The 25,897-nt window shown below is 49.7% G+C and overlaps 2 protein-coding genes across 2 annotated transcripts in view; one reads left to right on the top strand and one right to left on the bottom strand.

Moving 5' to 3' along the window:
- The window catches only part of LOC147710516 (ectonucleoside triphosphate diphosphohydrolase 8-like), a 615,095-nt gene that overhangs the window by 69,295 nt on the left and 519,903 nt on the right, over positions 1–25,897 (bottom strand). The gene's annotated exons all lie outside the window — the stretch shown is intronic.
- Positions 1–25,897, top strand: part of LOC147710518 (ectonucleoside triphosphate diphosphohydrolase 8-like) — a 409,769-nt gene that overhangs the window by 229,989 nt on the left and 153,883 nt on the right. The window contains exon 2 of the mRNA XM_086921188.1: positions 18,644–18,782. Coding sequence (XP_086777314.1) covers positions 18,657–18,782 — 126 coding nt within the window. The 5' untranslated portion in view covers positions 18,644–18,656. The remainder of the gene's footprint in view (positions 1–18,643; positions 18,783–25,897) is intronic.

Below are 25,897 nucleotides of genomic sequence, written 5' to 3'. Positions count from 1 at the left end.
TTTTCTAAACATGGGTTTTTGCCATGCGTCGTGACTGCCATCTCGTGTTGTCTTTTACGTAGGCCTCAGAAGTTAGTCTGCGAGCAAAGCAGTATGACCTTTTGTGGGTCATGTATACATTAACTAAGGTTTTCTTTGTGCGCTGGAGTTAATTTCAGAAGCTGGCCTTTCACCTGGAATTGACCCTGCCAAGCCAATTTCCCTACAAGATCGTTATCCACTCTCCCAATCACCATTCAAGACATTTGTTAACTTTTAAGTTTCTTTACGTTTCTGTTATCTTGCACATTATCTGAAACTACTTTTCTTTACTGTTTCTTCATTTCATGGGTTACGCTTTCAATTAAGGGTTTGTCCGGGCCTTCCAGATTATTATTTAGATATGCCTAAATATTAACTTGTGGGTTGGGACACTGTAAAATGAGCTTTACTATATGATGCTGTGTGATGTCATGTATTTTCTATTGGTTGAATTTTGGTGCAGGGGCGTGCATTTTAAATGTACCTTTTTGTGTATAAATAGGGATGTCTCTCCTTAGTAAAATTGAGCAGTTTCTTGAATTGTACACCGTGTTGTCTTGCTGGGATTTCTGCTACTAGCTGCAGCTAATAAATTTGATCTCTGACGCCACCTAGAAGTATTCCGTGTCTCTGTGTACCAAGGCAAGGGAACCCAGAGGACTTTGGGCGTGTCCCTGGCGCCGCTGGGTATTTGACATCCCAGTTCTTCAATACAATGGCTTTTCATTCCACTTACTCAGCTCTAATACTGCCCCTAGTCCTAACCCTAAAGCTAACCCACACAAGAGCCCTACTCTCACACTTGATGGTACAGCAACCATTTTTATTAATTCTACCCTTGGCTTGTTTCAAACCTGAGTCCCTTTCCTATAATAGATATGTCGGTATAGAGGTTTTCATTTTATAATAGCCTTAATAACTACATAATGGCAGCTCTCACATCATCAAATTATTTAATGTAAATGTGAAATGTCAGCATCACAAAATACATTGCCTTGGCACATTAGCTGTCGCCATATTGCAGTAGTTACATGTTCTCGAATCTTTAGCAGAAAAGGCAGGTTAGTATTTGATGTGTATGTGGTGAGAACTCCAAGATCCATAGGATTCTTTCTTTACCTAGTAATCTGTTTCTGTGAGAAATTGGGTTACTGGTTGAGGGGGGTGAAACCCTACTGAAACAACAAACACATTTCTTGTCATGGTGAAACACTAGCAGACCCCAAATTAACCTGTGCTTAAATCTATTGTAGTTTGCCACAAAGCAGTCAGGCTTAATGTAGGAAGGGGGAGTTTCTAGTTGGCGCAGTGCAGCACTGGCGACAAGCAGGGACTCTCTCTTCCTCGTCAGGGCTGAGGGTTACCTTCAAGACAACCTCTGCTTACCCTCTAGGTAGTGTGGCTTAAGCAGTCTTAGGCTAATCTCTGGGGCACATAGGGTTAAACATTTGCAATATTACACCATCACCACCAACCCACCACACAATGACACCAAACTGTATTTGTAAAAATATATATTCTTTATATAAATTTCAAGCAGGCTTGTAAATACAGTCTTGGTTCATGCAAAACGGTTCCAGTGTACTTTCAATTAGGTTGCCACAGTTCTTTCTTTAGCAATAAGCAATCTTCTGTGTTAGCGTTTCAAAACAGTTCTTATTCAGCTTAATTCCCCAAAGACGGGGATCTCAGGCTTCTCACTGTACTTTTCTCTGTCCTGATGAATAACCAGGATTCCCCCAGCGATCCGCGGGCCTCTCTGCGCCCCTCGGTTACTCCGTGATAACAAAAACGGGCCCGGTTTGCCCCCTCTCACGCTTCTGGCGGGAGCGGCGGCCGGGGAGTCAGCGCCGGCCTCTCCAGGCGGGCTGCGTGGCTGTGCGCGGCTGACGGGGGGAGAGAGCGGGGGCCCTGGGAGCGCTCCGCACGCAGCTCCGAGGGCTGGGCGAGGCAGCGGGAAAGAAACAGTACCTTGTGGGAGACTTGGTGAGGCGCAGGTCAGTGCGGCAGTCCGCGTTGCGTTGTCTTCCGTCCGATGCTTGGAGCGAGCGGCGGCTCGGCTCTGGCTCGTGGGTTGGCGTTGCGGTGCGGGCCGGGTTGTACTGGGCAAGCGCCTCGGGATTTCCTGACCAGGGGGGGCACACTCAGAGGACAGCGATCCTCGGCGCAGGCCTCTATTAATCCAGGCGACGTTCAGGCACCCCACGCAACAGCTGTTTCTCGGACAGCGGCGGCGCGTTCAGGGGCACAAGACACGAAGGGGGGCAAGCCGGCACCGGGCGCCACCTCTCTTCACGACGCGAGCTGCAGCACGGGGTCAGTCACGGTGCTCGGATCAGCTGGGCTGATCTTTACGATGCTTCTGGGCCAGGCAGGCGGCAGTCACTTTGTTCAGAGGGAGGGCAGCTCCCAGAGCGTTGCTGAAGAGCGCGATGGTCACAGCGCGCTCCGCTTTTCCTGGGGAGGCTTGCAGAGGGAAGACAGCGTCTTGCAGTGGTTCCTCTGTCAGGGGGTAGCGCCCACTGTTCCTGGGGCGCTGGTCAGGGGGCAAGTTCACAGGCAAGCCCTTGGAGATCTTTCAGCAGAGTTTGGCACAAAGTTCAAAAAGCAAAAGTCTCTTCTTTTCCTCTCCTTCTGCAGCAAGGCACCAGACACAGGCCAGAGACAGCACTCCTCCTTGTCCTTCCAGGTCCTTCTCTTCGGGCAGAGTTTCTTCTGTAGCACAAACAGGATCTAATTTACAAGGAGCAGGGCTCCTACTTTTATACCCAGTTTCTTTTGTTCTTACAGGCCAGGGGGGCCTTTGCATAACTGTTCTCAGTCCCTGAGCACTTGTGGTGGGTACTTCTGCTTCTGCATTCAGTGTGAGGGCAGGCACATCAGCCGCTCTCCAGGGGGGCGGAGCCGGCATTGTGAAGACAGGGGTAGCCTGAGCACTTTGTTGACAAGCTTCGGTCCTTCCTGGGCCAGGTGCAGGCTGAGTCATCAGTCGCTCCCCAGGGGGGCGGAGCCAGCATTGTGGTGGCAGAGCACAGCCTGATGCATCACTCAGGGGAAACTCCCACCACCCACTAAGGTGTCATCTTGCTATTCACAACCTGTCAACTCCCAGCCCTGTCACTCACACACTCAGACAGTCAGATACACACAAGAGCAGAGGCGGGCTGAAATGGTTAGACAAGCAAATGCTAACTTTCTAAAAGTAGCATTTGCAAACCCAGGATATTAAAATAAACTTTACTAAAAGAAATATTTTATTATTCTGAGTTCAGGCATACTAAACATGACTCTCTACCATGTTCCCTGAGCCTGCTGGGATTATAGAGGGTAATAATTCCAGCAGCCCATTCTGGCCTAAGGGGAGCAGGTAGCCTTGCAATAGTGAAAAACGAATTTGGATGTAATTCACTACTAGGACATGCCACACACATCAGGGCATGTCCTACCTTACACTCACAATGCACCCTGCCCTAGGGCCTACCATAGGGGTGACTAATATGAAGTTAAGGGAAGGTTTAGGGGCTGGCAAGTGGGTGCACTTGCCCAGCCAGCATGACAGTACCAGACTGCACGCAGGTTCTGCAATGGCAGACCCTAGACACATTTTAAGGCTGCTTCTGTGGGTGGCGCAACCAGCGCTGCAGGCCCACTAGCAGTATTGGCATTTACAAGCCCTGGCACTCCTGGTGCACTTTACTAGGGACTAACAGTAAATCCAATGAACCAATCATGGACATCAATCACATGTACAATTTTCAGTAGGGAGCACTTGCACTGCGGCACGGGTTGGCCATGGCGCAGTGCCCTGAGTAGCGGAAACCAGCAAAACATCTGAGGCACAACAGCAAAAAAGTGGAAGGGAAACTCACGCCAAGGTGCCAGGTCTAACACGTGTCCCCTCCAGCTGAAATGTGGGGGGAACTACCCTTCCCCAGGGAGTTCCACATCACTAAGGCGGAAAAATCTGGACAGACCATCAGCATTGGCGTGATCTGTGCCAGGGCGGTGTTCCACCGTAAAGTCCATACTCTGTAGAGAAATGGACCACCTCAACAGTTTCGTGTTCTCACCCCTCATTTGCATCAACCATCTGAGGGGCCTGTGGTCCGTCTGAACTCGGAAGTGAGACCCAAACAAGTAGGGTCTTAGCTTCTTCAGCGCCCAGACCACAGCAAATGCTTCTCGCTCTATTGCACTCCACCTACTTTCCCGTGGAAGTAACCTCCTACTGATGAAGGCTACAGGTTGGTCAAAGCCCTCCTCAGTCATCTGTGAGAGAACAGCCCCTACACCATGCTCTGAAGCGTCTGTTTGCACTATGAATTCCTTGGAGAAATCAGGAGCCAGGAGCACGGGCGCGTGCACATGGCAGTCTTCAGGGTGTCAAAAGCCTTCTGACAGGTGTCAGTCCAAATCACATTCCTGGGCTGCAGCTCTGTCAAGGGGGTCACAATCGTGCCATAGCCCTTGACAAACCTCCTGTAATACCCAGTGAGCCCCAGGAAGGCTCTCACTGCAGTCTGGGTCTTGGGGGGTTCCCAAGCCAGGATGGTCTCAATTTTGGGTTGCAAGGGTGCCACCTTGCCACTCCCCACTTGGTGTCCCAAGTACACCACGGAACGCTGCCCAATCTGGCACTTGCTGGCCTTGATTGTGAGGCCTGCTCTGCGCAGGGCCATCAACACTTCCCAGAGGTGTTGCAGGTGTTCTGGCCAGGTGCCACTGAACACTGCGATGTCATCCAGGTAGGCGGCACTGAACTCATCCAGCCCAGCCAACACCTGGTTGACCAATCTCTGAAAGGTGGCAGGAGCATTCTTCATTCCAAATGGCATAACCCGGAACTGGAAATGCCCATCTGGTGTAGAGAATGCTGACCTCTCCTTTGCCCCATCGGTCAAGGCGATCTGCCAGTACCCAGACGTTAAATCAAACGTGCTGAGGAACCGGGCAGCCCCTAGCCGATCAATGAGCTCATCAGCTCTGGGGATGGGGTGCGCGTCAGTCTTGGTGACTGAATTGAGTCCTCTGTAGTCCACACAGAACCGGAGTTCGGGTGTGGCTCCCGGCGCAGCAGCCTTTGGGACCAAGACCACGGGGCTGGACCAAGGACTGCTGGAAGACCCAACCACCCCAAGGGCAAGCATCTTGGAGACCTCCTCCTTGATGCAGGCCCTGACCCTGTCAGTCACTCTGTAAGCCTTATACTTCACAGGTAAGCTGTCTCCCGTGTCCACATCATGGACGCACCAATCTGTGACACTAGGAACCAGGGAGAACAGATCTGGAAACTGCCCCAGCAATTGGCGGCAGTCTTCCTGTTGCTCAGGGGTCAGGGTGGGTGAGAGGTTAACTCCATCCACTGACCCATCTTTCTCAGAGGCCACTAAGAGGTCAGGAAGAGGTTCAGACTCCTCTTCCATTCCATCATTAGTTGCCAACAACATGCCCACTTCGGACCTTCTCAAGTGGGGCTTGAGGCGGTTGACATGTAGGACCCTTAAAGGGTTCCTGGGCGTCTTCATGTCCACCAAGTATGTCACTGGGCTCTTGCGCTCCACAACCTCAAATGGTCCTGTCCACTTATCCTGAAGTGCACAGGGTTCCACTGGGGCCAAGACATACACCTCTTGTCCAGGCTGAAGCTCGACCAGAGTGGCATTCTGGTCGTACCACCGCTTCATCTCCTCCTGGCTGGCTTCCAGATTTGCCTCAGCAAGTTGTCTGAAGCGCCTGGTTTGGTTTCTGAAGGCCAGCATGTAGCTATATACATTCTGGGGAGGTTTCCTGGGAGATTGCTCCCAGCCTTCCTTTACCAAACTCAGTGGTCCTCTCACGGGGTGACCGTACAGCAGTTCAAAGGGGCTGAACCCTAGGGACTTCTGTGGCACCTCACGGTATGCAAAGAGCAGGCATGGCAAGAGGACGTCCCACTTACGCCTCATTGGACCTTCCAGGCCCATGATCATGCCCTTCAGGGTTCGGTTGAATCTCTCAACCAACCCGTTACCTTGGGGATGGTAAGGTGTGGTGAACTTGTAGGTTACACCACACTCCTGCCAAAGGGACTTCATATACTTGGATATGAAGTTGGTCCCCCTGTCGCTCACCACCTCTAGAGGGAATCCTACTCGTGAGAAAATTCCCATCAGTGCACGCCCCACCACGGGGGCCGTCACTGTCCTCAGAGGGATAGCTTCAGGGTACCGGGTGGCATGATCCACCAAGACCAGGATGAACCTGTTGCCCATGGCTGTCTTGGGGTCCAGAGGCCCAACAATGTCAATACCCACTCGTTGGAATGGCGTACCGACCACAGGGAAGGGTTGGAGGGGAGCCTTGTTCATCCCTCCGCTCTTCCCACTTGCCTGGCAAGTTGGACAGGTCCTACAATGAGCATCTGAGCTCTTGTGCATTTGGGGCCAGTAAAAGTGGGTGACAAGCCTGTCATAGGTCTTGTCCATCCCCAAATGTCCTGCTAACGGCACATTGTGAGCCAGCCCCAGTAGGAAGGCTCTGAACTTCTGGGGTACCACCAGCACACGGGCTGACCCAGGTTCAGCAGCCTTAGGCTCTGAAAACAGGAGGTTGTTCTCCCAGTACACATAATGTGTTTTGGCCTGAACACCATTGGCCTGGTCTGCAGCCTGCTGCCGCATACCCACGAGAGAAGGGCATTCTTTCTGCTCCCTGCAGAACTCCTCCCTGGAGGGTCCTCCTTCTTGCTGCCAATGGGTCAGCTCAGGCAGGTCCCCCAGTTCAGCAATCTGTTCCCCAGTAGGCTCCAGGGCATCCCCCTCAAGGTCTGCTTCCTCCTGGACCGTGGGAACTTCAGGGGCCGGTTTCCCGCGCCCCCTGCGCCTTCTCCCTAAGGCCGGTTCCTGGGCCTCTCCTTCAGGCCCCAGGACCTCTTGATCACCCCTACTGGCTGCCATCGACCGGGTGGTCACACACGCCCAGTCAGGTAGACCCACCATCTTCAGGTGAGTCGTTTTCTCCACCTTTTCCCAAGGGGAGTGCTCCAAGTCATTCCCTAGCAAACAGTCAACAGGCATGGTTTTCCTCACACAGACCTGCAGAGTACCAGAGACCCCCCCCCCACTCGAAGGGAACTTGAGCCATTGGACATTGACTCTCTGAGTTGTCAGCATTGATAACCCTACAGTAGGCATGGGGTACAACCTGCTCTTGAGACACCAGGTGCTGCCTCACTGCAGTCACACTGGCTCCTGTGTCTCTAAGAGCCTCAGCTTCCCTACCATTGATGATCACCACCTGCCCATATTTCTTAGTGTTAGAGGGCAGGTAATTTGTAGGGACCATCTCACTGTCTCCTAGTGAGACTAGGGTCATCTGAACGGGATCTCCACCCCCCGGGACCATCACTTCTTCTCCTAAGTGAACACTAGTCACTTGTCGGGGCGGAGCACCAGTGGGTGCTGGTTTTCCAAACAGGCAACACTTGGGGTCACTGGATATGTGCCCCGGGTCACCACATTTGAAACAATTGAAGGGCCCCTTTGGAACAGGTCTACCTGTCGGGGCCCCATTCTGCTTTGGGGGTGGGGGAGGCTGAGAACCTTTCTGCTGGTCCCCTTGGGGATTACTTTGGGGGCCTTTTTGGAACCCTTTCTGTTTTCCCTTGTCCCCCCCACTCTTCTGCTGGGGACCCTGCCCACCCTTGGCGGAGTCTCCCACTGGACCCTTGTGGACCCTGGTGCTGAGCCAGCAGTCCGCCTCCTCAGCAAGCTTCCTCGGGTTGGACAGCTTGCTATCTATCAGGTGCTGGTGTAACTCAGGAAAACAGTGATCAGACAAGTGCTCCCATGCAATTAAATCAAAGAGACCTTGAAAATCATTCACTTTGCTACCCTTCACCCAACCATCCAGTGCCCTGCAAAAAAAAGTCACATACTCCACATACGTATTCCCAGGCCGCTTAGTACACCCCCTAAACTTCTGTCTATACATTTCAGGGGTAAGCCCATACCTGGTCATTAAAGCTTCTTTCATATGGGGATAGGATCTCTGGTTTTCAGTGGGCAAATCTAGCAGGGTGTCCCGCCCTTCGCTAAGGAACCTTCCCCACAACCCCGCTCCCCAATCCTTGTCAGGGACCCGGTGGGAGGACATGGCTACCTCATATGCCCTAAACCACTGTCCTATGTCATCCCCCTTAAAGAACTCCTTTACTACATCTTTGGGGATGTGCACTCTAGACTCTACCTGCACCGGCGTTGCGCTGCCACCAGAGGGAGGATTATCCAAGCTTCTCTCTTTTAGATTCATCTCCCTCATTTTCAATTCATAATCCATTTGGTGCTTTCGCTCTTCCAGAGCCATTCTTTTGGTCTCAAGTTCCAGTTGGATTTTTAACTCTGCCAGCTTCCTTTCATGATCCCTGGTTTCCTTCCTGTCTGCCAGCTCCTCTGGCGACAGGCCTCTGCCAAAGCTGTGCACGCTGTCTGGTTTTTCGAGATCCACCAGATCCACAGGTGCATTCTGATCCTCAGGTGCATTCTGATCCTCAGGTGCATTCTGATCCTCAGGGGCCTTTCTGGACTCTATCCAGGCCTTCAGGGCTTTGTAGAGTTCTGGTTTGTTTCTACACCCTGCGTGTGGAACCTTGAGCTTCTTGCAAAAAAACTTCAGTTCATTTCTTGTGTAATTATCCAGCTTTGCTGCATCCCACTCCACCTCCAACATCTCAGAGGTCGTGGATTCCGCTCCATCAAGGCTCTTTGTGCCCGGCATGGTTTCTGCACTAGGGATCTTCTCTTGGCAAAATTAAAAACGAAGTCTGTGGCTAAGTTACTGGACTGTAATCACTGTGCAATGGTCAGAAGTTAAGGTATAAACACTGCAAATGTAAATTCGAGATCCTCACCGCTGCATCCAATGTAGGAAGGGGGAGTTTCTAGTTGGCACAGTGCAGCACTGGCGACAAGCAGGGACTCTCTCTTCCTCGTCAGGGCTGAGGGTTACCTTCAAGACAACCTCTGCTTACCCTCTAGGTAGTGTGGCTTAAGCAGTCTTAGGCTAATCTCTGGGGCACATAGGGTTAAACATTTGCAATATTACACCATCACCACCAACCCACCACACAATGACACCAAACTGTATTTGTAAAAATATATATTCTTTATATAAATTTCAAGCAGGCTTGTAAATACAGTCTTGGTTCATGCAAAACGGTTCCAGTGTACTTTCAATTAGGTTGCCACAGTTCTTTCTTTAGCAATAAGCAATCTTCTGTGTTAGCGTTTCAAAACAGTTCTTATTCAGCTTATTTCCCCAAAGACGGGGATCTCAGGCTTCTCACGGTACTTTTCTCTGTCCTGATGAATAACCAGGATTCCCCCAGCGATCCGCGGGCCTCTCTGCGCCCCTCGGTTACTCCGTGATAACAAAAACGGGCCCGGTCTGCCCCCTCTCACGCTTCTGGCGGGAGCGGCGGCCGGGGAGTCAGCGCCGGCCTCTCCGGGCGGGCTGCGCGGCTGATGGGGGGAGAGAGCGGGGGCCCTGGGAGCGCTCCGCACGCAGCTCCGAGGGCTGGGCGAGGCAGCGGGAAAGAAACAGTACCTTGTGGGAGACTTGGTGAGGCGCAGGTCAGTGCGGCAGTCCGCGTCGCGTGTCTTCCGTCCGATGCTTGGAGCGAGCGGCGGCTCGGCTCTGGCTCGTGGGTTGGCGTTGCGGCGCGGGCCGGGTTGTACTGGGCAAGCGCCTCGGGATTTCCTGACCAGGGGGGGGCACACTCAGAGGACAGCGATCCTCGGCGCAGGCCTCTATTAATCCAGGCGACGTTCAGGCACCCCACGCAACAGCTGTTTCTCAGACAGCGGCGGCGCGTTCAGGGGCACAAGACACGAAGGGGGGCAAGCCGGCACTGGGCGCCACCTCTCTTCACGACGCGAGCTGCAGCTCGGGGTCAGCCACGGTGCTCGGATCAGCTGGGCTGATCTTTACGATGCTTCTGGGCCAGGCAGGCGGCAGTCACTTTGTTCAGAGGGAGGGCAGCTCCCAGAGCGTTGCTGAAGAGCGCGATGGTCACAGCGCGCTCCGCTTTTCCTGGGGAGGCTTGCAGAGGGAAGACAGCGTCTTGCAGTGGTTCCTCTGTCAGGGGGTAGCGCCCACTGTTCCTGGGGCGCTGGTCAGGGGGCAAGTTCACAGGCAAGCCCTTGGAGATCTTTCAGCAGAGTTTGGCACAAAGTTCAAAAAGCAAAAGTCTCTTGTAGTCTCTTCTTTTCCTCTCCTTCTGCAGCAAGGCACCAGACACAGGCCAGAGACAGCACTCCTCCTTGTCCTTCCAGGTCCTTCTCTTCGGGCAGAGTTTCTTCTGTAGCACAAACAGGATCTAATTTACAAGGAGCAGGGCTCCTACTTTTATACCCAGTTTCTTTTGTTCTTACAGGCCAGGGGGGCCTTTGCATAACTGTTCTCAGTCCCTGAGCACTTGTGGTGGGTACTTCTGCTTCTGCATTCAGTGTGAGGGCAGGCACATCAGCCGCTCTCCAGGGGGGCGGAGCCGGCATTGTGAAGACAGGGGTAGCCTGAGCACTTTGTTGACAAGCTTCGGTCCTTCCTGGGCCAGGTGTAGGCTGAGTCATCAGTCGCTCCCCAGGGGGGCGGAGCCAGCATTGTGGTGGCAGAGCACAGCCTGATGCATCACTCAGGGGAAACTCCCACCACCCACTAAGGTGTCATCTTGCTATTCACAACCTGTCAACTCCCAGCCCTGTCACTCACACACTCAGACAGTCAGATACACACAAGAGCAGAGGCGGGCTGAAATGGTTAGACAAGCAAATGCTAACTTTCTAAAAGTAGCATTTGCAAACCCAGGATATTAAAATAAACGTTACTAAAAGAAATATTTTATTATTCTGAGTTCAGGCATACTAAACATGACTCTCTACCATGTTCCCTGAGCCTGCTGGGATTATAGAGGGTAATAATTCCAGCAGCCCATTCTGGCCTAAGGGGAGCAGGTAGCCTTGCAATAGTGAAAAACGAATTTGGATGTAATTCACTACTAGGACATGCCACACACATCAGGGCATGTCCTACCTTACACTCACAATGCACCCTGCCCTAGAGCCTATCATAGGGGTGACTAATATGAAGTTAAGGGAAGGTTTAGGGGCTGGCAAGTGGGTGCACTTGCCCAGCCAGCATGACAGTACCAGACTGCACGCAGGTTCTGCAATGGCAGACCCTAGACACATTTTAAGGCTGCTTCTGTGGGTGGCGCAACCAGCGCTGCAGGCCCACTAGCAGTATTGGCATTTACAAGCCCTGGCACTCCTGGTGCACTTTACTAGGGACTAACAGTAAATCCAATGAACCAATCATGGACATCAATCACATGTACAAATTTCAGTAGGGAGCACTTGCAGTAGGGAGTACGATCGTGCTGCTATCTTTTCTATAAGAGATAGTCTTCCGGTATGTAATCATTTCCCTATACTACCTCTTTCAGGACCTTATGACTGCGCATGCGGCTGTTTCTCTTTGGCCTCACCCAGTGGGGTGCGCCCTGCTGAAGGGACTGCCCGGGGCATTCATAGAGATTGTACTGAGCGAACACTCAAGATATGGAGCTTGAATGTTAGATCTTTGGTCAAGCACTATCAGTCACTCCGGGACATGATAGATACGGACTCCCCTGACATCATTTTTCTTACCGAAACTTGGTTACAGGATGCTGATACTGCCATTATAAACCTGGCTTTCCCTCCTACCTATACGGTGTTTACTTTAAACCGCGCAACCAGGGGAGGTGGTATAGCCATGGCGACCAAATCTTGCTTCGCGGCTGAGTGGAAGGCCCAGGATCTTCCTATGTGTGAAAGCGCCTCTTTTAAGGTTAAGGTTAGCCATCAATTCACCTTTAGTGGCTTGCTTATCTATCGTCCACCTGGGAACGACACCGTCTTCAAGGCCGCCCTAGTAGATGTGGTCAGCTCGCTGATCTCTAGCGTTGCTAACTTTAACATAGTAGGTGACTTAAATATACATCTTGATCAGACGTCATCTCCTTCCATCAGCTCTCTGCTAGCGGACCTTGAAGCGATGCAACTTAACCAACTTGTTACCTCCCCTACCCATATAGGAGGTCATATACTTGACCCCTTCTTCACCACCTTAGTTCGGGCTAGAACATCTGACCCGATGGCGATGGGTTGGACGGACCATTTGTTGGTTGAAGTGTCATGTCCCTTAGATAATCCACAACTTAAACTTGTGGATAAACAGATCCTAAAGCGCAACTGGCGTAAACTTAAGCTGGAGGACTTTGTTGGGATATTGGAGGCACAGCCCCTAGGCAAACTACAGAATGTGGAACAGGGATACGAACAGTTCTGCAATTGGGTCCTTACTGCCCTCGATTCTCTTATACCCCTGCGGTGGTCTAAATGTCACGCTAAAACCCGCAGCCCTTGGTACAATGAGACTCTTGCCGAGCTTAAGAGAACCTGCCGGCAAGCTGAGAGGGCCTGGAGGAAATCCTTTGACCCCATGTTAAAATCTCTGTACTTTGCCCAGCTTAAGATCTACCACAGAGCTATCTGTCAAACCCGGGCTGCGTATTACGCAGCTGAGTTTTCCAACAGCCCTAACCCTTCTAAATTAATTTTCAAGGTGCTCAAAGACCTGACGGGGAAGCGGGCTACCTCGCGAGAAATCTGCACGGACTCGCACTGTGAAAGCTTGGCATCCTTTTTCGTGGAGAAGGTGCAGACAATCTATCGAGGATTTATACCATCTGCTCCCGGGGATGCTCCTAGTGCTGTGAAGGTCTCGGTTTCTGAAACTCTGTCCTCCTTGCCGGCCATGTCTAATGAGGTATTTGATACTTTGAGCCTCAAAATTAAATCTGGCTCTCCCTTAGACCCGCTGAAGCCGGAGTTTTTTACTCCTCTCCCGCCTCTCTGTCGCGAGCCCATCTTGGAGCTGATTAATCTCTCCCTTAGTGAGGGCGTGGTTCCTTCCTCCTGGAAGCAAGCTGTGGTCAGCCCTATTCTGAAGAAACCTAACCTAGACCCCTTGCTCCCGGAAAATTATCGACCCATCTCCCTCCTGCCTTGGACCGCTAAGGTCACTGAGGCACACGTGAACTCCATCCTGTCGGCCCATCTCTCTCGTAATAATATTCTTGACGAGAGTCAAAATGGGTTCCGCTCTCAACACAGCACTGAGACTGCCCTGCTCTTTATGACCGACCATTTGCGGTCAGTGCTGGATGCGGGGCAGACTGCGGCGCTCCTATTATTAGACCTGAGCGCCGCGTTCGACACGGTGTCTCATGACATTTTGATGCGGCGCCTGGAGGAAGTGGGCATTGTGGGGAAGGCTCTTCAGTGGTTCCGCTCCTTCCTCTCGGACCGGTTTTTCAAAGTAGCCATTCCACCTGGCCAGTCCTCTTTCCATTCTCTCGGTCTGGGAGTCCCTCAGGGCTCTGCTTTAAGCCCCACACTGTTCAACCTGTATGTGAAACCGCTGGCTGCTGTCGTCAGGCAATGTGGCCTTACCATGACATCGTACGCCGACGACACGCAGCTGGCGGTGACACTCAGTGGGGACCCTGAGGTGAATGCACCCAGATTCCGTGCAGGACTTATAGCTGTGGCTAACTGGATGCGTGACAACTGCCTACAGCTCAATGCTAAGAAAACCGAGGTCCTGGTTCTAGGGAAGCAAGCGGAACTTTGGGGAGACCAGTGGTGGCCTCCCGAATTGGGGGTGTCCCCAATTCCAGCGGCCGAAGTTAAAAACCTGGGGGTCTGGCTGGATTCCAATCTTTCTTTTACCAGTCATACTAAGAAGACAGCAGCTACCTGCTTTGGTATACTGCGAGGACTGAGACCTCTTCCTCAAATTCTTCGACCCCCCCCACGCGGCAACTGGTGGTTCAGGCCTCTATCCTTTCTCGGCTAGATTACGGGAGTGCTCTGCTACTTGGAGTTAATCAGGCTGAGGCTACTAGGCTCCAGAGAGTGCAGAATGCTGCCGCACGGGCCATTGTGGGTCTTCCGAGACGCTGCTCTGTCTCCACGGTTCTGACCTCCCTTCATTGGCTTCCGGTCAGACAGAGAATCAAATTTAAGGCTCTCTGTCTGACATTTAAGATCTTGAAGCTTTCCTCCCCTCCCGCCCTTGCGGGCCTTATCTCTCCGTATGTCCCCACGCGGTCCCTCAGGTCTGAATCTCACCATCTGGCGATCAAGCCTAGGTTCAGACTGAGTAGGATGGGAGGACGCTCCTTTCGTATTCTGGCGGCCGATCTTTGGAATTCCCTTCCTGGACACATTCGTGCCCTAAACAGTCTTACTCTTTTCAGACGTGCCATCAAAACTCACCTGTTTGTCCCTGTGATGTGATCCTTCTGCTTCAGCTCTGACCTGTTATGTTGTGTCATTTGATCAGGCGCCAGGACGCCCCTTCGCTGGGGCAGCTGTGCGCCAAATAAATGTTATTAACATAACATAACATAACACTGCGGCACGGGTTGGCCGTGGCGCAGTGCCCTGAGTAGCGGAAACCAGCAAAACATCTGAGGCACAACAGCAAAAAAGTGGAAGGGAAACTCACGCCAAGGTGCCAGGTCTAACACTTAACCTAGAGCCAATGTGTAAAGTATTTATGCAGCACTTCAAACAGTGATGAAGTGAAAACAAAACACAAGAAAAATCCCACTCCAATCTTGGATATAGATTCAACTTTAATAAATAATTTAGGACCAAAACCACAAAATTCAATTAGTAGAGCAGGAGACATGAAATGTTAATGTTTTTGAAGAAAAGCAGCACTTAGAATTTGATGTGTATGTGGTGAGAACTCCAAGATCCATAGGATTCTTTCTTTACCTAGTAATCTGTTTCAGTGAGAAATTGGGTTACTGGTTGAGGGGGGTGAAACCCTACTGAAACAACAAACACATTTCTTGTCATGGTGAAACACTAGCAGACCCCAAATTAACCTGTGCTTAAATCTATTGTAGTTTGCCACAAAGCAGTCAGGCTTAACCTAGAGCCAATGTGTAAAGTATTTATGCAGCACTTTAAACAGTGATGAAGTGAAAACAAAACACAAGAAAAATCCCACTCCAATCTTGGATATAGATTCAACTTTAATAAATAATTTAGGACCAAAACCACAAAATTCAATTAGTAGAGCAGGAGACATGAAATGTTAATGTTTTTGAAGAAAAGCAGCACTTAGAAGCATGAATCACCAATTTCGATTATCTGGTCGGGGTACACCAGGTCCAAGTCACACAGACAGGCCATTACGATGAAGTACGGGCCAGATACAGGACTCAGTTCAGTCAGCTGTTCATACTACCTTGTGTCCCGAGCATCAAGATGCGAAGGCCATGCGATGATCTGCACGGGTGTTGAGGAGCCATCAGCGGGAGCATGCGCAGTGAGGTCCTGCGTCAAGATGCATCGCACTGTGTCTGTGCCGCTGGAGCTGCTGATCAGAAGCTGCAATGTAGGGGTTGAGGCCGATGAAGTTGCTAGTGATACGAGTACTTGTGTCTAGATGCATCATGCAGAGTTGAGATGCATTGAGCTGACGTGGGCCGATTGGCAGCGTTGAGATGCTTTTCACTAGTTTGGTGCTTGCGAAGATGCTGAACAGAAGCTGAGATGCATGGTCATGCTTTGAGATGCATCAAGTTGCGTCAGCACATAGGAGCCTGTTGTGTCTCAGTCAGGGCCACCTCTAGGGTGGTGCGAACGGTGCCACTGCATCAGGCGCTAACTTGGGGTGGGGGCATCATTTTTAGTATATTATCATTTTAGAAGCACCTGCTGCGGTATTCCTGGCCGCAAGCAATTTCCATGCATCAATTAAAATGTCAAGATAACTCTGGTGATTAATGGTCTTCCTGGAAAGAGAACGGAGGTTTGTCTAGTGGAAGTTTTGACTCATCCTTAGGTAGGTCAGAGGGTTAAAACGCCTGCTGCTAAGAACATGTACCATGCAGATCACAAAGTGCATATAATGTAAATAGGTTGGGCTGTCCTTCTTCTATAGAGTCCACGAGTCCAAAAAGTGGCTGAGGAGTTAGTCTGAGGGTCCAATATTTATACTTCGGGCCCACTTTGAAGTGGGAGAACCATCCACAGTGTTTCCCCCATAGATTTGTATAGAATTTCCTTCCTCCCTGCCCTGGCCCCAAATTGTCTGGGATCTTAATAGACTAGTGTGAACTCCTATGAGAGTGTGCTGAAGTCCCTTTGAGGTGTAAGTGTGGTAGGTGACAACTTCACCCCTTCATTCTGCCAGAGATGGCCCATCCTGCCAACATCCAGACGCTCTAATATGATGCTGTGTGGGACGAATACACAAACGCTAACTGCCTAGTCATGTGACCTAGGAACAGGCTGTAGGCACTAAATGGTTAGGACAAGAAAATGTTACATTTCTAGAAGGGGCATTTCCTGAATTGTGACTTAAAATTCAACTTTAATATTAAAGATACTTTTTAATTCCAGTTGCTCAGACACCAAACATGACTTTCCTATCTGCTCCCTATCAAAAGTTATCATTTATTTAATGTAATAAGGTATCTCAGTGTTATATTATGGGAGAGGTAGGCCTTGCAGCAGAAAAAAAAATATTTTAGAGTTTTTCACTGCCAGGACATGTAAAACTCAAATGCACATGACCAACTTTTAAATACATTGCAATCTGTCTTATGAGCTGTTTAGGGCCTATCATAGGGGTGTCTTACATATATTAAAAAAGAAGAGTTCACTTGGAAAAGGGTTTATTTTTCCATCCCAAAATGGCATTTTAAAACTGCACACACAGCCTACAATGGCAAGCATGAAACATGTTTAAGGGTTACTTAATTGGGTGGCAAAACCAATGCTGCATGCCTGTCAGTAGCATTTCATTTTCAAGCCTTGGGTACATGTAGTACCACTTTGTTAGGGATTTGCTAGGGATTTACAAGAAAATAAAATATGTAAATTCAGTGTGCGCCAATTTTACAAGTGAATTAGCACTGGTTAGCAGTGGTAAAGTACTACGGTCAACAAAAATAGATGGGTTTTCAAAACCACAAGGGTAACCCAAGAATCGCTAGGGACATAGTGAAAGGAACAGTGGCCCCTAAGCAATAAATGTACATGTAATATTGCAAGCATATTTATTGCTTAGGGACCACTGTTCCTTTCACAACAAAAACAGATTCAGCAAAACAGGAGGAGTAAGACAACATGTTTAGGGGAAGATCAACCCAAGGATGACAGGTCTAATTGCTTCTAGAGCACACATGTATAATGGACATACTACCAACATAAAGCGCATGCAATGCAACTCTGTAAACCTTATTCATACCCATATCTGTCACAGTGCAGGCAGCAGCAGGAGTCAGGTCACCCATTTGCTTATTGTATCCTTGTAAGTTGACCACCAGACTCCCGGTCACTTCCTCCAGTCCTGAACCTTTGACCACAGACAATTGATTTCTGGTGTTTTGATCTAATTAGTGCAATAGAAGTAAAAGAAGACTACATCACGCCTGCAATAGACTGTCACACAGAAGTCCAGAACTGGAAACAGTGTCCATAATAATTTGGAGGAAGTTGTTGACTCTTTGTCCCTGTTTTCACCAAATGTTGCATTCGGGCCCACAGCTTTGTTTTTTCTTACTGGCACCATCACAAATGCCCCAAAATATGATTTTACTAGCTCTCTCATTTCATAACAACTAATGTTAATTTAACAATGACACCTATAACCACAAACGCCTGGGAAAATGTTTCAGACATTGCCAGAAGCTATCTTGATGTTGGGGGGACCTTTTGTTTTAATGAGGAAACCTTTTGTGTAGGTTGTAAGTCATAGAGACAGAGTGTAAACACAGAAACTGATTGGAAATACCTACGCTGTCTACCTGACCGAAGCACAGTACTACGTAATTGACTCGGGGGATAAAAGTAAGCTCTACTTCCCAGTGGGAGAAGGGTATCAGTGGTTAGAGGGAGTCAAGGCCAGCTGTCATTAAAATCACTATGACGGGCACTCCGACTTCTACTACTTGGCTTGGTCTGTCACTCGCTTACGCCTATGAAGCACTTTGCTGTGCATACGAGTCCAGCACACATTTAAGAAGAACTGCGGAATGACAGGACATCGCTGCTGAGTGGACCAGCTAAGATCCTCTGTTAGTTTATACTATGGGTAGTGTGGCTTTTCGCAAGCCTCTTAGGGAATCTTGGTTGCCCTCTCACATGTTCCATGTGGATATTCAGGGTGACTCCACAACAGGTAACCCCTGCTTACAGGCCTTCAGGGTGAATGGGTTCATCATGGATTGTAAAACATTTCACTATGGGCTATTTGTCAGCTGAGAAGTGACATAAACCTGATGGAAAATACCCCCTGCTGGGAGTGATGTAAGACTGAAGGTTCATTCTTACTCATGGGTCCCAGTGGACTGATACAAGCCTCAGTAAGGCCAAAACATTCAATATGGTGGTTGCTGAAGTATCTCTTTCCTGTAATCCTTGCACTTTCTATGTTTATCTACAGCACATGTAGCTGTCCAGTTCTTTCTAAAATACTGAAGGGAGTAATGTTGATGTGATGTCTTCTTTTGCAGGTTTTCCATTAGGATGTTGATCGACTCGAAACAAAACACCTTGCTATGCCTGGTGGTAGCCAGTGTTTTTTCTATGTTCTTCGCCCTAATACTCAGCCTTGTGGGCATCATCAATGTGTCCCTGCCACCAAAAATGAAAGTAAGTGAAGTAGAACAATAGACATACAATATCCCAGTGCAGAAAAACACAAGTATCTTTGGTGCAACACTCATGCAGATGAGACTCTATATTAATCTTCCAAGATTGAATGCAAGTTAGCTTAACACCAAACATTTAACATTTAAACATACTCTGTAAAAATAATGTGTTATCAATGCAGTTTTTCCTTTCACTATAAAGGTAAATGTCCTGCCACTGGACAGATGTGTAAAGGCGGCGGGAAAGAAAACTATCTTGTAACAGTGTGCCAAGAGACAGAATAAGTGAGTGTATCACACTGTGAAGGCAAAATGGCTGCCACTGCGTCACATTGTGAGGACAAAATAGCAGCCAGAAAGTTCCAGAAGCGTTCCAGTCATGCCCATCGAAGTTAACGACGATATCAGTTGAGGCAACTAGAAACTGATTGTTGTCTAATTCCTTGTCAAGAGGTTGTTCAACATCACCGTCGAGCAACAGTGAAGAAGATAGGTGTGCGATATCAATGCTGATAAATATAAGATGTGTGCATATAGGTTTGACTTCCTTCAAGGAAGAATACAGGTCAAAAAAGTATTGACAAGTGAAATCACTGAATTCATTTTGACATTGTTCCAAAATATAATTGAAGATTTATGGTTGCCATATACTGTTTGTCATAGACAGTGGTGCATCAATAAACATCATGCCAATCGAAAACTAGAATGAACGGTCTCCTGTGCCCAATCTTACACCTTTGAAAACCAAAGTATACATCTGGTCAGCCTCGACACCATTACAAACTAAAGATTCCTTCATGGTGACTATGAAACATAAAAAGACAAAGGTACAAGCCCAAATTCATGTCTTTCAGGGAACCTTGTCAAGTGCCTGTCTACTCAGTTTCAGCACTGCTGCCGACATGGGACTAATTTCTGTGAATTACAATATCAGTGTTAATCATTTTCTGTCCTTGTTTCATGGACTAGGAAAACTTAAGACAATGAAAGTGCAGCTCCATATTAATGAGGATAATCGTCTTGTTGCTCAACAACATCGTTGGATTGCCTTTCATCTACAAGAGACTGTAGAAAAAGAAATTGAGTCTTTACTAAAACATGATATAATTAAACACTGTACCAGTCCAACATCATGGGTGTCGCTGATAGTGTTGGTACCTAAAAAGGACAGTGGGGCGTCTTTGCGAATTTATGTTGACATACGTCAAGCAAACAAGGCAATTGAAAGAGAACGACATCCAGGTCGCAAATTGCCAATATGATTGCCCAGTTGAATGGTGCTAAAGGGTTTTCATGCCTTGATCTGAACAAAGGATATCATCAGCTCAAATGGGATGAAAACTGCAGGTACATTGCTACCTTTTCAACGTATGTTGGTTTGTTCAGATACAAAAGATTGAGTTTCGGAGTGTCTTCAGCTGCCGAACTCTTCCAAAATGTAATTTGTCACACTATACAGCCTGTTACGCATGCTTTCAATTACAGTGATGATATAATGGTTTTTGGGGCCACACAAAAGGAAAATGATATAGCCCTTACCCAAGTGTGCTGTATATTTGCTGATGCCAGTATCTCATTGGATGCTGAAATGTGTGAGCTTCACAAAACAAAACTAAAGTTTGTTGGGCACATTTTCTCAGAGGGGGAATGACTACTGATCCAGTCAAAGTTTAGGCTTTGTCATCTACTTCCCCACTACAAGATGTAACAATGCTGTGTTCTTTTCTTGGTATGGCCTGCTACTGTTTCAGCCACCTCTGTGACTTTGCCACTATGAGTGCCCCCTTTAGAGAGTTAATAAAAAAGAAAGTTTCATTTCAGTAATCAAGGGAGTGTGATCAAAGTTTCAAGACAATTAACCATGCAATTGAAAATGCGCCTAAAATGGCTTACTTTGAGAAAAAATGCATACAGAGATTGTTGTGAATGCCAGCCCAGTGGGCTTGGGAGAAATTCTTGCTCAATATTGTGGACATGCAAACGTCCAAAGGTGTATTGTAGGTGATGCTGGGTGAAGTTTGTCACAGACTGAATGAGCTGACTAGCAACCTGAGAAAGAAAGCCTAGCTGTTGTGTGGGCTTGTGAACATTTTCATGTGTTTCTGTCTGGGAAACATTTTATGGCTGTTACTAGTCACCAAGCACTGCTCACTAATTTTGGCAATCCGAAGGCTAAGATGCCCCCTTGCATTGAGATGTGGAGGCTGCGACTGCAAGAGTATGACTACACCATTGTGCACCGGCCCGGGAAAGATCAAAACCATGCTGTCTACTTTTCTCGAGTGTCCACACAGTTATGAGTACCCCTTTTAAAATGGCTGAGGCCTATGTCAATTCCATTGTGAGATCCAGCACCTTTGTAGATGTGCCCATGGAGCAAATAAGTGCTGCTATAAGTGCTGCTACAAAGGCAGACAGCAATATGGTCATCCTCACAGACATTACCTCCTCGTAAGTCTTCCTCGCCACATGATTTACATAGTGAGCTTTAGCTCCACAACAGAACCCTCCAAAGCAAAAAGAAACCACCTCCCACCCCCTCCCAACATGGCCGACCAGTCCCACCTGACCTCTATAAGAGGCGGGCCGGCCCAACCAATCAGCCTGTTTTTTTTGTTCTGCACGATTCTCTCCAGAGCACGGTACAGGTAAGATGGGCCGGCGTGAGCTGGCCCTTGGGGTATAGGGTGGAGGACCTGCTCTAGCGGTCTCGAGTGCCTTATGCCTTACAATCCCCCCCCCTCTTCCTTCCCCCGGTCCTGTGGGGCCGGTTAGGTACTGCTATAGCATGCCAGTGGTTTACAGGGGGGGGGGGGCGGCAGGGGATAGGGGGTGTTTGGCATCCCGGTATATCCCCAGGTCGTTACTGATGGGCCCTGGCCACGCTGTGGGTTTTTTGGGTCCTACGCAGCTGATGCCCTTTGTGTGTATGCTCATGTGTGTGTGCACTGCCTGCTCACAAACACAGCTGTTGAATGTGTCCTGATACTAACATTCTGGCTGTCTATTGTGTTGCAAAGGGGGTTGGAATCGGGCTGCGCCCCTGTCTGCCTGCAGTTTGTTCTTCATGTATTCTTGCTGCGGTTGGGGGATGTATTGTGACTGGTCGTGTCTGTTTTCGCCTCTCCCGGCGGTGTTTTTGTAAATGTATTTGATATCTCATTTACGTGCATCTTTTCCGGCGCCCCGGCGAGGCGGGCGACTTTAAGCCAGCGTGTGAGTACCCGGCCTCGAGGGAGTCGCTAAGCGCTCCCTCGCAGAGCTCTGCCCGTTCCGAGCGGCTGAGGGTTTCCAGACACCGGTTTTCACTTACATCAGAAGGCAGAATGGGAGTCGTCACTTCTTTTGCAATTCTAACACCTACCTTGTCTGGCGGCGAGGGGCTCCGCTGTCCGGGGGCTCTCTCCGCGACTGCTGGGCGGCTGCTGTGCGCCGCCGCCTCCATGCCTGTCTTTTGGCCCTACGGGCCGCGGCGGTTTGCGGAGCTGAAATTAACTCCGAACGCCCCCCGCCCCCCGGGGGCGGGGTTTGGTTGCCTCCAGGTGTTTTTTCTTCGATCTTGCAATCCGAAGGGTTGGGTCGATTCAAAATGAGGCTCCTGTTCGCATGTGAACAAGATCACTAGTACAGGTTGGAGTCCTTCACCCGCTGGTGTTTAAACGGCAGTCTTGGAGGCAGCTGTGGTACTTTGACCGCTGCGTGCAACCAAGGAGCGGTGGCTCAGTGATACGGCTTGTGCCTTTGGTAGGAACAGCCCTCACAGGCCGGGAGTTCGAATCCGGCCGTTGCTGTGGTAATATCCCTAGTTGGGAATTTTTTCGATGCTGTGACGCTTCGGGCAGACCCCGATGCAGTGGTCTAGCCCGGGTCTATTCCCAGCCTAGGCGGGTCTTGGGTCCCCGAAATTCCACAGTCCTGAGAATTCTCGCCTTGGTGCCGCTTCCAATCTGTGGTGTCCCGCTCTGCATCTCCTCCTCGATGAGTCCGGGGTTCGTTCCTCGGTGAGGCCATTTCTGTGCTGCATCACTGGCACGATGTGAATGCCGTTTTCACTACTGTGATGGGCCTGCCTTTGCTGTGGCCCTGTAGGGCCGGGCGGTTGACATAGACACGAAGTGTGGGGGTAGTGTTTGTACCTTCTTCGTGCGGCCGTGGGCCTATGACGTTGCCTCATGTACAGAGTGCCGGTGCTTGTCTGGCGCGCTCTGAGGGGGCGCGGTGCGACATGGGGACAGTCCCCCTTGTCCGTGTTCCCTTTTTCTGGCGCCCTGGGCCGTCGGGTTGAGCCTGTCGCGAGTGTTCCGCTCATGTTGTCCCGTTATGCGGCTGTGGAGATGCGGTTCAGACCCTGGTGCAACGGGGTTCGATTCCCCACCTCGGCGTTATCCCAGGGTTCAGTTGGTGCCCCTGGGCATGGCACTCCCCCTTGGACCTCAGGGACCGGGTTGGGTCTTTCGGCTTGTGTCTCAGTGGGTTGATGCGTCTACTGCGGGGGCTAGTGTTGGCCTCGTGGCCGCAGGTTCAGTGGCCTGTGTGATTCTTTCCATTGAATTGGGTCACAGCTGACATCTGTTATTCAGCGCCACGATTCCCGTAGGGATGAATGGGGGTTGTGCGCGATTTTTTCGCTGCATGTTGCGCTTCTGTGTCGGCCGGCTTGGCCCCTGCGCTGTTCAGGGGAGGTCGTCCCGCCCTTACAGGGGTGGGGTCCTTCGGCGGGTCCGGGCCCGAGTTTCGGCGGTGACCTGTCTCATGATGGTCGGCCGCTCCCTGTCTCTTCCTTGGAGACTGACTTTCGGCCCTCTCTCTCCAGGGAACCCCTGGGGGGGGGGGGGGGGGGCGGTTGCCTCCGTTACAGTCCGTACTGGGACATGACTGTCCCGGTTCTCGGGCTCTTCGGGCCTGCGGTCCGGTCTTGCGGATTTTCCGCAAGGGACTTGATTCGACCCCCGGCACCGGAGGCTGGTTAGCCCTGCACCACTTGCCTCTGGGCTATAGCTTGCTTTTCCTTCCCGTAGGCTCCCAGTGCAGGTGTGCCTGCGGGGAGCTGAGCACTGTGCGTTCACGGGATGTCCATTTGGTACCCACCGTCTCGGCGGGTTGGGGTCCCCGCTCCTTCCGTTATCTCTCCTGTAGGATTTTCTGGGTCCATGGATTGGCCTGTGGGGCCGGCCTGCGTGTGAGGGTCTCCGCTCTCGGTTGCGGGTGCTTCCGTTGAGCTTGCCTTCGGGCCCGTGCGGGGGGGGGGGTGCTAGGCTCCTGGCCCGCCTGGTGGATCCTGTTCGCCGGGTGGGGGTCTTGGGGTTCCCTGTCTGGCCGTGGCTTCCTCACGGCCTCGTCCCCCCCCCCTCCTACCCTCCCCATGGATGGGTGGCTTCACAGCTGGCGGTGTCTCTCAGCCGTCGGCTTCCGGGCCTGTGTACGGTGGTCCCTTCGGTCCTCGTCTCAAGAAGGGAATATCTCACCAGGGTCAAAAAATTTCACTCCTGAAAGTTTACGACAGCAAGTTATTAAAATGGCACACGAAGGACATGGTGGAATTGTTACCACAAAGGGAGCCCTTCGGACCGCATCTTGATGAGCGAGTTGAGAAAGAACTCCAGGCTTGTCACTTGTGTAACTGGTTATCTCCCATGGGTCTAAACTGGTGTGGCATGGTGAGCAAAAGAATGATGGATTCAACCCATATCTCTTGACCGGGGTGAATGTTTTGATTTGTTCTGCATTCTGTCCATCAACTGTGTGACTTTTGCTTTCTCGCCCAAAACAATGCAGCATCCGCTGAACATGTCAGCTCTACCAAAAGACGTTTGGGAGAAAATTGCAGTACATTTCTTTGGACCCCTCGCAAATGGTCATTACTTCAAGGTAATAATACATGAGTACTCCAGGTATCCTCTAATGGAAGACATTTTGTCAATCACTCATGATCAAATAATTTAAAGACTAGAAGGCATATTTGTAATCTGGGGTGTTCCATCCATTCTAAAATCTGACAATGGTCATGAATTCAAAGACTTTCTTAATCATTAAAATATCAAGCATCAAAAAAACACACCTTTATGGCCACAGGTTAAGGGCGTTGTTGAACGTTTCATGAGCACTCTTAAGAAGGCTGTCCAGATCACTGTGCTAGAAGGACTTGAGCTCAAGTCAGTTCTTCATTCTACCATTCGGGTCTACAGATCTACTCCTCATTCTACAACTAGTAAAAACCCGGCCACCCTGATGTTTGGACGAGCCAGGGGTACCAAACTGCCCCAGTGGACCACTGAAAGAACAATTGATGCCATGAGAGTCTGACTCACTGATTCATCTCACAAATCCAGAATGAAGACTTATGCTGACAAGCATCGACATGCTCGAGACATTACATTACGCTCCATTTGAGGCTTATCCAGTGCAAGTTGGGACTAATAAGGGAAACATGGTGACTGCCCATGCTCCTGGAAAGTCCATTACAAGGGATTGCTCACATTTCAAGCACCTGCCTCCGAGTCTGTCGGCTCCAGACATCCAGAGTGAGAATTTGTCCTCAGAGGGCCAGGAGAGCCCCAGGTCTAGATCAGTGTCCGGATCACCAGCACTTTCTGCGTTTTTTTTTTCTCCTGTGTCTCCTCCACCTCATACCACGAGATCTGGAAGAGTGGTTCAAGCGCCTCAACAACTCATTAAGAAACTATGATATTTATATGGTTTTACTTTTGTTTTTTTGTCTGTTTGAACTTTTTATTTAGCAAAGGGGGTGATTTAGTTTATTGTGTATTATAGAATATGTGATCCCAATGGTCCTTCACGGACTCCGTAATCTAGTGATGTAAGTTATTGGGTGTGGTTAATAAAGTTCATGACGCTTTACTTGGCAGTTACTGGTTACACTCTAAGAAATAAAGATCTGTATTCCCGAGCTCCTTGTGTATCGTAATTCATTTTCATGCTACCAGGCCCGGGGAGGACCCTACATAACCTCAGAATTGAAAATTCTCAGTTCACAGTTAAAAAGAAAACCGTTTTATTTTTATTTTAGTTCTCATTTATAAAATTACTTTTCTCACCTCAACTTTCAACTCTGTGGTGAGCAGTAAGACGGCATATAGACTTCCTGAGAACTTATTG

Source organism: Lissotriton vulgaris, chromosome 5 (genome assembly GCF_964263255.1).
Source record: "Lissotriton vulgaris chromosome 5, aLisVul1.2, whole genome shotgun sequence".
Classification (NCBI taxonomy): domain Eukaryota; kingdom Metazoa; phylum Chordata; class Amphibia; order Caudata; family Salamandridae; genus Lissotriton; species Lissotriton vulgaris.
Note: the sequence above shows the minus strand (reverse complement) of the source record. Positions and strands in the feature narration are given on the sequence as shown.